Source organism: Tympanuchus pallidicinctus, unplaced genomic scaffold, assembly GCF_026119805.1.
Source record: "Tympanuchus pallidicinctus isolate F22 unplaced genomic scaffold, pur_lepc_1.0 scaffold25, whole genome shotgun sequence".
NCBI classification, from domain to species: Eukaryota; Metazoa; Chordata; class Aves; order Galliformes; family Phasianidae; genus Tympanuchus; species Tympanuchus pallidicinctus.
Genome location: NW_026294742.1, coordinates 2,632,304 through 2,644,857, shown reverse-complemented (window position 1 = coordinate 2,644,857; position 12,554 = coordinate 2,632,304). Strand labels below are relative to the sequence as shown.

Below are 12,554 nucleotides of genomic sequence, written 5' to 3'. Positions count from 1 at the left end.
GAGCAGCCAACACTACACATCACCTGGCACATTTCTTGCACACACAAAGCTCTGATTGCACACAAGTGCCCCCATTCCCCCTGTGCACCAAGTCCTGAGGCCCGCAGAGCTCATCTCTGAGAGCTCTCAGCACCACTCCAGCTTCAGTGCAGCACAGACCCAGAGCAGGGATAGAAAACCCATACGTGTGATCATTGACCTTCAGAAAACTGCAGCCCCAGAGGGCTGTGCAGAGTATTTCTATCCATTTGGAGCTGTTTTAGAGTAACAAAGCAAAAGCTCCCATGTCTTTTTGGCTGCTTGAGTCAGGTGAAAGCACGACTGACACCATGTCATGTTTCAGTACAGAATTTTAATAGAACTCAGAGGAGAATTCCATGTTATTCACCTCAGTGTCTCTCTGTGAAGTGCCTGCCTGTTACTTCTGCCTCAGCACACACAAACACATCTTGCTGTAGATACAACTTCAACTTTTTTTTCCCCACCTGCCAACTACCTGCACGCTGAGCCTGCAAAGGAAAGCAACCATACCTTGCTTCCCGTCTGACAAGACAGTTACTCACCTCTCCCATCCCTTATCAAACACTCCTCCTCGATTCGGAAGAGCAGATCATAATTTAGAGGTGACACTGCTCTCTGCAGGCTGGATGTGGCAGATTAATACTCTGTCAGCCCTTGTCTTAGCAACTCAGTGCAACACAGCAGGAAGGGCTACCATGCTTCTTGCTTTGCTGAGTGGAAGGGCAGCCTGGAGCTCTTCAGGCTCTGTGCTCTGGAGGCCTATCTCTAAAGGTAACCTAAGGGTTTCAGCTATTCTGCAGTTGCAGGCCAGTAGCCTCTTCCTAATATAACATAAAGCAAATGCATTAAGTCTATTCTTTGGAGGGAAGTCAGAAGAAAACTCCTTCTTGTTCAGGGAAAAGCCTTCTCTGACTCAGATTCCTTCTGCTGCAACTTGCGAATCAATTCCAGTAAGTTCATCTGTAAAGTCAGCTCCTGGAAAACAAAGACATTAATGCAAGGGTAAGAAGAGCCCATCCCTTCTGCAGGAAGGACTCATTGGTACCACGGTACCATTCAGTGCCTGATCCTTTCCAGGAGAAGACAAGGACTCTCCAAAGATACATGCAACACACTGCTGTGATGGTGCATACAGTTCCCTCCTGCATCCTCCAAAGCACCCAATTTTCCACGGCTGTCACTGAGCTGACATCACCACCTCCTGTAATGCCACCAGCAGCTTATGGCTCCCTTGTATCCCTCTTTCCACCTGCTTGTTCTTCACTCACATTCAGCTCACAAGCCACGCAGCACAGCCTGCACTTCCCCTGCACACGGTGCAACATCCATTCTCTAAGCTCTGCCCTGTGACTCAGGCTTGTAGACATTACATCATGGGAATGAAAATCTACTTTTGCATTAAAAAAATAACTAAATATATCAACTGCATAAACAGGCAGTTTACATAACAGACTGAGGAAAACACATCTACTGACAGGAAATGTGTGAAGAACAACAGACACCAGCAGTGATTTCTTGCACTGGAAGTCAAGGGTTACCAGCTATCATAAAGGCAAACAAGTGAGAAATAGCAAATGAGAACCCTGTTAAGAATTATTACTGTCAGAAATAACATAACAGGCAGGAGCAAGGGAGGGGGAGGACAAAGAAATGATTTCAGTATATAGATGAGTAATAACAGGAAAAAAAGGATTTTCTTAAAGATGCACAAGCAGAAATTGTGTGGCTTTAGAAAACGGCTGTTTAACTGAGCTTAAGCCAGATTTTCTCCTTAATGCATCCTTGTCAAAATTAAATTTAATCAACTAGAAGTGCAGTGAAAAAATCACCTGTTTCTGTATTCACTGCAAGCTTCCGTGGCATCCCAAGGAAGTTTTGGAAGCTGCAGTTCTCCATTCCTGCGGTGGACAGCAGAAAGGAAACCTTGGTGGCTGCTCTCAGGTTTTAAGAGCCCTGTCTGATGCACTTCTGCTCTGCTACAACCCTGACCTGCTGAGAGCACAGTGCCCTCCAGCTGATGGGGCAAAGGAGCAATCATTCTTTCCAGAAAAGGAGCCAGAATTCAGAGTTCATTAATAGACTGAAACCAAAAAAAGTCTTTGGCACAGGAGCACGGCCAGCTCTCAGCCTCACTGCTCACACACTGACCTGGGGGTTGGTGGTGATGTAGAAGCCGGACACCCCAGCCTTTTCCAGGGTGCTCTGCTGGTCGATCACTTTTTGGTCCAGTTCCAAGACGATTTTCTCATCCATCATTCGCTGCTCCTCTCGAATTCGCTGCTCCACAGCCTGAGAAGGTGATATTCAGCAGGTGGGTGGGGGAACGTTTACCTTCACCCCGTGTTTTTTTCTCCTCTCAACATCTTTTACTGAAACCAAAGAGCTCCTACACCCTTAAAGCACAGCCATTCGGATGACTTTGCCTCCTCCAAGGACAGCAGAGGGCAGCAAGCACAGCCTCAGATCTTACCTTGGGTGCTTGCCATGCCTTACAGTGAGCTACCTCTCACTACAAAGCGCAGGGAAACAGCTGGGACTAGCCTGCCTAAGTGCATTTTGAAGCCAGGAAAGAGACCGTGAGCAGCAGACTGCGATCTGAATGACTTTTCCTGAGCAGCAGCAGGCTGCAGCCAAGTACTTCAGCAGTACATGCACTATGAAGTCAGTTGCCCAGAAGTCACACATCCCTCACAGCACTGCTGAAACTGCAGGAAGACTTGGAGGAGTGACACAGATGAGTAAAAAGCACCAGAGCCAGCTCAGATGCTTGCACGTTCTCCGAGCACAGCTCTGCAGCAGTACATCAGACCCAGCTCCTGTTGATTCACTAAAGAGCCAAACTCCTCCACTCCCAACTTTGCAACAGGAAGCACAGCTTATTTTTTTGGTTGACAACGGCAAGCAGAAGCGTTGCTTGGAACTGCAGCCTGCAGGGGCTCTGCTTCTGGCAAACTGAGAACGTTATCAAGTGGGGACTTGCCAAAACAGCCCTATCAGAAGCACACAGGCCCTCCTGCTCTGCCTTAACAGAACAAAGGGAACAATAGAAGCAAGGACCCACTGCCTAAGCACAGGATGGCAGAGCTGGAACTCACTTTGCCACAGACACAAGGTGTAGCAGCGGTGTGTAAATCACCCTCTCCACTTGGAACATGGAGATCAGTTGCTAATTCAAAGGCACACAAGAAATCAGGTGCTGTGGGCAGCTCTAAGAACACTACCATGTTCTGCTAGCTGCAGAAAGGGGCATGGGTAGGCAGCAGGATCTTGCTGGGTGATAGTGAACAGCAGTCTTCCTTCTCAAGCCACAGGGAAAGCCAGGAGACACCAAACCTGACCTAAATACAAAGCTCCTTCTCTGCTCACAGCTAACTGACACAAGTTTAAACGCTTTACCCACGCTGTGCTGCCTCTCTGTAACACTATAAACCAAGGCAAGCATTCAGCCAGAAATATTCAAAGTAATAAAAACCCTTACTGCACAGAAAGAGAGAAGTCACCGGGTCTGGTGATACTTCTTGTATTGATGGCTGTGGTTTAAAAGACCTGGACAAACCCATGTGAAAAGGGAATGGAAAGCATGTGCTCAGCTGGAAGCTCTGTGGAAAAGCCAGACTGTGAACGATGGAGGATTTGGGCCTGAGCAGCCTGCACAAAAACTGAGCTCTGTCTGCAGAGTGAATGCATCAACAACTGTCTGCAAAAGGCCTGACCTAAACGAGGAGCAATTCTTACTCCCAAGGAGAAGGAGCTGCCTCACGTAACCATTTCTGGACATACTGCAGACACTGTGCTGAAGGAGCGACTTTCCCACCCTTGGGTTTGAAAAAGAGAGGCTTAGTTATCTGTGTGCCATTTAGAGCCAGGCACCCAATTCTGAGACACAGAAAGGCACCAAAGCCTCTGAGAAAACTAAGGCTTAAACACAAGCCTTGCTTCAGCTCAGGTGGTTGGGGAGTTGCCATGCTAGGCCAATTGTTTTTTTGTTTTTAAGGCTACAGATACCACTAGGAAGCTGGACATCCCCAAACCATATCTTGTGTTATCTCTCCTGTGGGACTGATCCCATAGGAACCCATAGGAGCTGGTCCTTGAACCAGAGAGCAGCTCTGATTAGACAATCCCATCACTAAGGTGACGGATCCATTCCCAAAGTGCTCTACAACAGAAATAGCAGAAAAGGGAAGAAGTAACTTCAGTAACTTCCTCCTGAGGAATAAAGAACACAGGAAGGAATTGGGAAGGTAAAAGGAAGTGGGGAGAAATTGTACAGGATGCAACACAAGGAGAAAAACCACACGTGTGGGTATGTTTGTCATCTAGTGTGAACAAAGCCTAGTGGATGAATGCAATACTGGAAATGCTTTGGAACAGACAGCATGGACTATTACTTACTATCACGATGCATTTACACATCACACACAGGAGTGAAAGGGATGCAGGCCCAGCCTGACTTCAGCCATCTCAATAGAAAATGAGGGAAGAGGAAACAAAAGGGCTCTCAGGCTGTGGTTATTATGGGTAAAGGTCAGGAGAAAGCCAACATTTAAACAGTTACATGTTTGCCTGACGTGAAGTAAAGTAGCTTCACACATACATCTAAATTACACAGATTAAGATAACCACCTACTTGTAATTTGTACTTGTAATACTTTAAAAACTGTCTTTATCTTATCACTAACAGGTAGATAAGAGGATCTTCAGACCTTTGGGACTCAATGTCCCACTCACACTGAAGCTCTTTTCCAGAAATGCTTTGGGAAACACCAAGAATCAATCTGTGCCTTTAGGCACCTCAGGTTATTTCTCCTTTACCAGCGTAACCGAGTAAATCACAGCTTTCAGGCATTCCCTGCTTTCACCCTCTGGTGTTCACAGGGGTTGTGACATCCCTCAAACCGTGCCAGCTGGGACAACCAGCATTTCCTGGTAGCAAAATGCCTGCGAACCCCTGCGACAACTTCTGTGCTCACGTGAAGGGCAGCGAGGGGTGGCTGCGCCCTCCTGCTCCCCCCTTACCTCCATCTCCCGCTGCTGGGCGGCGCGGAGCAGCGGCAGGTTGTGCGGCCTGCAGCACTGCTGGGCCTCCTTGTGCCGGTGGAAGAGCTCCTGCTTCAGCCCTGCGCCCAGGGATGGGGACAGCATCAGGACAACACCCCCACCCCTGTCCCCACACCTCCCCATTGCCTCCTTGTGGCGACCCAGGCTCCTGGTTGCAACTCCCCACACCCGCGACCCCAACGCCCCCCGGGTCCCCCACCCCAAATCCCTTTCCCTGCTGACCGCGGTGCTCGCTATGCAGCTTGAGGCGCTGGCTGTAGAGGTTCTTCTCAGTGAGGTGCTGGATCTCCAGCAGCCCCTGCACGATCTCAAACACCGTCCCATCCAGCAGTGCCAGCGCCAGGTCGCTCAGCGTCGTGTAGGACAAGCGCTGCTGGCAGGAGCTGCAGGGACACAGCGGGGTCGGGGTTAGGGCTGGGATCAGGGTTACAGCTTGGAATTGGGGGTTGGAGTTGAGGTTAAGGCTGGGGTTTGGAACTGGGGTTCAGAATTGAAGTCAGAGTTTGGTTAAGTTGGAGCTGGCGTTCAGAGTTGGGATTGGAGGCTGAGGTTGGAGGGATAAGAGCTGGGAGTTGGAGGGGTAAGGCTGGGGCTTGGAATTGGGCTCAGTGTTTGGAGTTGGGGTTGGATCAGTACTGGAGTTTGGAATTGGGGTCAGCATTCTCGGAGTCGGGGTTCAGAGTTGGGGTCAGGGTTTGGAGTTAGGGTTGGAGTTCAGAATTGGGGTTTGGGCCAAGGTTCAGAGTTGGGGTTGGGATTAGGATTGGGGTTCAGAGTTGGGGTTGGTGTTCAGAATCGGGGTTTGGAACTGAGGTCAGGACTGAGGTTCAGGGTCAGGGTTTGGAGTTAGGGTTGGGGTTCAGAATTGGGATTTGAGTCAAGGTTTGGAGTTGGGTTCAGTGTTCAGAGTTGGGGCTGAGATTAAGTTTGGGATTCAGAGTTGGGGTTTGGATCAAGGTTTCGAGTTGGGGTTCAGAGTTGTGGTTGGGATTAAGATTGGGGTTCAGAGTTGGGGTTTGGAACAGAGGTCAGGAACTGGGGTTCAGGGTCAGGGTTTGGAGTTAGGGTTGCAAGTTCAGAATTGGGATTAGAGCCATGGTTTGGAGTTGGGGTTCAGAGTTGGGGTTTGGAACTGAGGTCAGGATTGAGGTTCAGGGTCAGGGTATGGAGTTAGGGCTGGAGCTCAGAACTGGGGTTTGGATCAAGGCTTGGAGTGGGGTCGGGGTTCAGAGTTGTGGCTGGGATTAAGACTGAGGTTCGGAGTTGGGGTTTGGAGCTGAGGTCAGGAACTGGGGTACAGGATCACGGTTTGCAGTTAGGGTCGGAGTTCAGAATTGGGGTTTGGGTGAAAGTTTGGAGTTGGGATTTCGAGTTGGGGCTGAGATTAGGATTGGGAATTGGGGTTCAGAGTTGGGGTTTGGAACTGAGGTTAGGATTGAGGTTCAGGCTCAGGGTACGGAGTTAGGGATGGAACTCAGAATTGGGGTTTGGATCAAGGTTTGGAGTTGGGGTAGGGGTTCAGAGTTGTGACTGGGATTAAGATTGGGATTCGGAGTTGTGGTTTGAAACCAAGGTCAGGCTTAGGGTTCAGAATCAGGGTTTGGAGTTGGGACTGGAGTTCAGAGCTGGAGTCAAGGTTAGCATTTGAGGCTGGGGTCAGGGTTTGGAGTCAGGGCTCGGAAACGGAGCCGGGTTCAGGGTTGGGGCCCAGGCTTTGAGCTGCAGCCCGGACCCCGAGCCAACGGACCCCGAGCCAACGGACACCTCCCCGCTCCCCTCCACCCCTCGTACCTGGGCAGCGCTTTCACCAGCTCCTGCAGCTCTGACAGCAGCCGATAATGCCGCTCCTGCTGCCGGGACAGCTCCGCCGTCGCCGCTTCGTATCCAGAACCACCGAACCGTTCCATCCCACCGGGCCCAACACAACGTCCGGGCCCGGCGCAGGCGCAGGCGGCGGTGCGGGCGGAGCCTCCCCGGGCTGCGGGGCCGGACGGGGGGCGGTGCGGGATGTAAGGGGCGGTGCGGGATGTAAGGGGCGGTGCGGCTCCAGGCAGTTCCTGGGCCTTGGCACTGTGTGAGTCGGGTCTGCTGGGTCACCGCATCCCTGTGCGGGAGATCAGTCCGAAGTGTAGGGAAACGCTGCTGTCAGATCCCTCTGTTATAATTCTTTCAAAGTTCCTTTCGACGTCACGTGCTGGGTTGGAATGAAAATATTTGCTTCCTCCCTTCCTCCCTTCCTCCCTTCCTTCCATTTTTGTGAGCAGGTAATGAGATTGATATTCAAGACGTTCCTCACAAGGCTGAGTTTCAAATGAATTCCAGCCGTCCACGTGGAGAGGTTCCTGCCCTGAGTGAGCAAAATGAACGATGCACCAAAATGCATTTGAAAGCTTCAGGAGTGATTCTTATTATGACTTCAGAGCTTGCAAGAACTGCACTGTGTGCCCAATGGGAGCTGAGGTGTCCACTTTAGAGGACCACAGAACGGCCTGGGTTGAAAAGGACCACAGTGATCATCAGTTCCAACCCCCTGCTGTGTGTAGGTCGCCAACCAGCAGACCAGGCTGCCCAGAGCCACGTCCAGCCTGGCCTTGAATGCCTTCAGGGATGGGGCATCCACAGCCTGCTTGGGCAAAGAAGAACACAGAACATGCCCAGGGAAAACGGGGCATCCCTGCAGTGTCCCTGAATATCAATCATCCCTTCGGGTTTTGCTTGGCTGCCTCCTTTTTCCACTCAAAGAGGGTGATCCCCAAATCCCAGGCTTTGGGTGGGATGATGATGAATCCCTCTCACTCTCACCATGTATTTTTAACAGGCAAATCCACCTACATTTTCCTAACCCTGTTCTCAGGAGCTGCCAAAGAGTTTTTGCTGAGCTGCAGCTGCCAAAGGCAGAGCCGTGGAGCAGAGCCTGGCTGCTTACAGCTGAGGTTGTAGGGGATGGAAAACATAGGCTTTTAATTTAAAGGGATTAATTGCAGTGCTCAGCTCGGCTGGGGCAGTGCAGAGTACCACATTGCTGCTGATACACTGGCTTCACCACCCCAGCACCTCTGTCCCCATCCTCTGCCACAAAGATTTGCTGAGAGCTGTGGCTAGATGTGTGAGTTTGGGTGCTGTTTGCAGTCCTTACCTGTGGGCTGGCTCCTGTGCTCCCTGCTGGGTGACTGCTGCTACATGCTGGGGACGTCGCTGATGTGCCTTGCACAGCTCCAGCTCAGCTCTCGTGGAAAGGGCCACAGCCACAATGGCAAGCCCTGGTGTCCCCGTGCCATCAGGGGTGTCACAAACAGCCAGGCAGAGCAGGGCTCCCGCTGTGCAGTGGCTGACAGGACTTGCACCACCTTGCAGCTTTTAAATCAGCTTCCTCGTGGGATGAGACGCTCAGCTTTGGATGTTTCGGTTTTCGCCCTGCCTCACCTGCATCCCAACCGGGCAGCATTTTGCTGCCCCAGGGCCCTGTTTTTGTGTAGCTGTGGCCATACAACCTGCAAATCCTCCAGCAGCTTTGGATGAGCGGGGATGGGAGCCAGGACCCCACCCAGTACCAGCACAGGACCAAGTGCCCTGACGTGGTGCTGTGGTACCATGTGGCCTCCGTTCTGCTGAGCACAACCCTGCCTTGTCCCTGTCCCAGTCACGTTCCTGTTGTTGCGGCACAGAGCAGCCCTTGCCTTGATCTCTCCAGCCCGTAACCCTTCTCAGGCAGTTTGCTGGCTCTGTGTTTTCTGCTCCCAATCTGTTTCTAGTGGGAGCATAACCCCATTGCTGGCACGAGGGTCCGCAGATCTGATGCTGCTCGTGCCTTTGTGCCCCTACCCCAAGTGAAGGAGCAGCCTGCGGGAAGGACCTGCGCCCCAGGGCCCCAACTCTGTTCTGCTCTGCTGTGAACATTCCTCTCCCTTCCTTTGTGCTGCAGGAAATATGTGCTTCCTTCGTTCCCAACGCTGCTCCCCCCTCAATCGCTACCAGATGTGGGTCCCATGCGCTTCTCATTAGTTTGGCAGGCTCAGGGTGCTGCCTCCTCCCGGCTTGAGGGCTGAGCTTTGGAAAGGCTGAGCTGCTTGTGGGAACCAGCAGGGATATTTGAGCCGGTGTGCACGCCATGAGGCAGCGGGCTTGGAGTGTGTATGGCCAGCACTGCCTTTGTGCAAGAGCTGGGAGCTGACGGGGCATTGGGGCAGCACTGGGGAAAGGCAGCTGGGGGCATTGATTCAGAGCTGGGGGTTGGAGCTGCCCGAGTGCCATAAGGGATGGGGACAGGGGCACGCTGATGACCTGAGGCAGTGTGGGCTCTTGATGGGGTGGCAGCAGGGAGATGGCATCAGCAGCAGTGCCACAAGCAGCACGTGGATTGCCATTTCCAGGGCAGGATTTGGGGGCTCAGGTGTTCACATCTCATGCCGCATCATCGTCACTTCACAGAGCCTGGAGGGCATCGTGGTGGCTGGACTCAGAGGCTTCAGATCCCAGGGTGATGCGGTCACAGGTGCCCACTGCTCCCTGCACACCTGAGGAAGGGAGCCTGGTTTTTACCTTCCCTTGGAGGTCCTGTTTGGCCAGTCAGAAATGCTGAGCTCCTGATTCAAACAGAGAGCAGAGTGTGCACATGCGTGCATTGCCATAGCTCCTTTTTGCAACCAGAGCACATTGCAATTAGGAACAAATCCTCCAGAGAAACCCGAGCACAAATCCATCCACAGGAGATGGCTGCCAGAACCCGGTGTCCCTCATGGGGCAGTGGCTGTGTCACCACAGCTCTGAGTCACCATATTGGAGCCAGGAGCTGCTGTGGGTTTCCACTGGGCAGCCAGTTGTGCCAAAAGAGATCAATGCACCATGGCATAAACAAGCCCAAAGCCTTCTTGGTAGAGGATGATGGGAAGTGATGGGGAGCCTGGGGGCATAGCAGGGCCAGAGCTCTCAGATCAAGAGCCAAATTGCATCCTGCCCACAGCCCAGATCTCAGCTTTGGGTTGGGCTGGGGATTTGGGAGATACGGGGGATTTGTCCATCTATTCCTCTATCCCCGTCCTGCACTCTGCCAGCCGGTGTGCTGGGTGTGTGGTCACCACCCTTGGTACCTCTGTAGCCTTGCATCCAACCTCAGTCCCCTGCACACTCATCCCCTGGGTGAGGGGGGACCACGGGAGCCTCACAGCCACCTCCTTGGGTACACTGGGTTTATCCAAACTTAACGAGCGCTGTGCAGTAAATGTGTTCCCCTGCTATGGCCTCAGGAGCTGAGCATCTGAACGGGAATTTCAGCCTGAGCTGTAGCTAAACTAAGGTCTGGATTTAGGGGCTCCCATGGAGAACACAGGGTCTCTATGGAGGAGCTGGTTGTGACTTGGTGGCTGGAGGGGGTGTTCTGGGCCCCTCGTGTCTGCACTGCTCACAGAGCAGATTTGTCAGCAGGGCTGGGTGATGCTGGGGGATATGTTCATACCACCCTATGGTACAGCCTGCGTGTGAGCAAGGAGTGAGAGAGAGAAGCACATGCACAGAGGCACCAGCTGCAAGGCATGCAAAGGATACAAGGGCTACAGCAGGATTCAAGAGATGTGAAGGATTCAAGGGCTGCGATGGGCACAAAGGATGCAAATGATGCAGTGGGGTGCAAAGAATGCAAGAGAGTGGTGCAAGGGATGCAAAAGATGCAATGGGTTGGAAATGTTGCAAGGGCTCTAAGAGGCAGAAAGGATGCAAAGTGGGCTGCAGAGCTTCAAAAGGATGCAGTGAGCTGCAAGGGTTGTAAAAGCTGCAAGGAGCAAAAAGGATACAGAGGATACAAGGGGTGCAAATGATGCAAGGGCCGCAACGGGCACAGGGGATGCAATGAATGAAAAGGCTCTGTTGGGGTCACCTGTGGGCAGGATGCTGAGCACTGCACCTCGGCCATCACCCCCATGTCTTGTGCAGCACAGAGGGAGAGCAGCCAGCCGCAGCAGCCCGCACTGATCATGTGGCTCCTAATGAAATCCAGACCCTGGCAGAGTCATGACACAGCGCCATGATTTGTGCTCCCATACAGACTAAACAAGCACGAGCACTCCCCCATATCCAGGCCAGCGCAGGCATGGGGATAAATCAGGTAGTGGTGGTGGGATGCCTCTGTCCATCTCCTGTCAAAACGGTCTTGTTGGAGTGCTTGGATGCAAACGCACTCAAGCTTTCCTAAACTATACTGAACAGAGCTACAACAAAAGCTCAGGCTCTCAGATCTGCTCGCAAAAGGCTCCTGCTCCCCATCATTTATGCCCACGAACACTTGAGGCGCTGCGCATGGTCCATGCGTTGTTTGCAGTGCCTGAGCCCCCTGCAATCCCCCCCAGCATCAAACACTGCCAGCACTGCCGCTCCCCAAACGACGAGTGCTTCCTTATACAACCCTAGCAGCTCGCTGTCTCATGCATATTTCATTCTCATTTGAATTTCCCTTTTTTCGAGTTTATTTTTGGTAGGGCCTGAAATAGGAAATGAATAGCTGGCAATCGGGTTCACTTTTATCGCCGCTCTCTGGGCCAAGCCAAAACAAATGTGCTGTTTTCCAACCCGACGGCTCCTCTTTTGCTATTTGGAAATGGGGACAAAATGGGAAAAACACCAGTGGCACAGGGTTGGTGGGGGATTGGGGCCACCATGTGCTCGGTGCCCATTGCAGGGTTGGTGATCACTGTGTCACGATGCCACCTGGGCATCATCCCTGGGGAGGAGTGGGGGGAAAAGACCTGCTTGCTTTTGTATTCCCTCATTCTATGTTATTATTCCGTGTTACAACTTCCTCTCGTGATGGGATTCAGCTGGTTATGCCTTGAGGTCAAAGGCCTCAAGAGGAGAAGGAAAGCGAGTTTATTTATGCTAAGTGTGAACTTTCCAGTGGGGCTCACAGCTGCAGGGGAAATTGTTTAGGGATCCGCAAATCAACAGAGGCTGGAAGCCATAAAACAAAGTGCTCACAGTGCTGTGCATCACATGATGCTCTCTGTTAGAGGTAACCAATGTGCAGTGGTGGGGGGAAAGCCTGCAGGCCACAGCGGGGTGCTTGGAAAAGGGATTCAGAGTCCTATCGTGCAGAAAAAATCAGCATAAAACAATATGTGGTGGTCTAACTTGGACTGGAATCACAGAATCACTGAGGTTGGAAAAGATCTCTAAGATCTCCAAGTCCAACCTCACCCCACCATGCCCACTGACCACGTACCTCAGCGCCACATCTCCACGGCTCTGAGCACCTCCAGGGTCAGTGACTCCACCACTGCCTGGGCATCCTGTGCCTCTGCATCACCGCTGAATAGCGTTACCTTTAGGGGTTTACCTTTAGGGGTCACCCCCTGGCCTCACAATGGGACACATCCTCCATTCCTGTATCACTGCATCCCACTCAGGACCCCGCATCCCAAGTGCTCGAGTGAGGCCAGGCGATGCTCCATGGGCAGCCTGGGGCACGGAGAGACAGCACCCGGGTA

The 12,554-nt window shown here is 52.3% G+C and overlaps 1 protein-coding gene across 1 annotated transcript; it reads right to left on the bottom strand.

Moving 5' to 3' along the window:
- Positions 1-332: 332 nt before the first annotated feature.
- Positions 333-7,057, bottom strand: LOC128084035 (protein DGCR6). The gene is made up of 5 exons (XM_052689793.1): positions 6,874-7,057; positions 5,305-5,465; positions 5,041-5,141; positions 2,170-2,310; positions 333-996 (listed from the first exon to the last, which is right to left on the bottom strand). The coding sequence occupies exons 1-5, from the start codon at positions 6,987-6,989 to the stop codon at positions 913-915; spliced, it is 603 nt and encodes a 200-aa protein (XP_052545753.1). The 5' UTR covers positions 6,990-7,057; the 3' UTR covers positions 333-912.
- Between the last annotated feature and the right edge of the window lie 5,497 nt (positions 7,058-12,554).

Bases quoted from the DNA above. Each gene is read 5' to 3' on its own strand.
- LOC128084035 (XM_052689793.1), bottom strand. From the start codon at position 6,989: ATGGAACGGTTCGGTGGTTCTGGATACGAAGCGGCGACGGCGGAGCTG. The intron at 2,311-5,040 runs GTAAGGGGGGAG...TCACCTTCTCAG, and splicing joins CCCAGCAGCGGGAGATGGAG to GCTGTGGAGCAGCGAATTCG. The intron at 997-2,169 runs GTCAGTGTGTGA...TTTGTTTTCCAG, and splicing joins ACATCACCACCAACCCCCAG to GAGCTGACTTTACAGATGAA.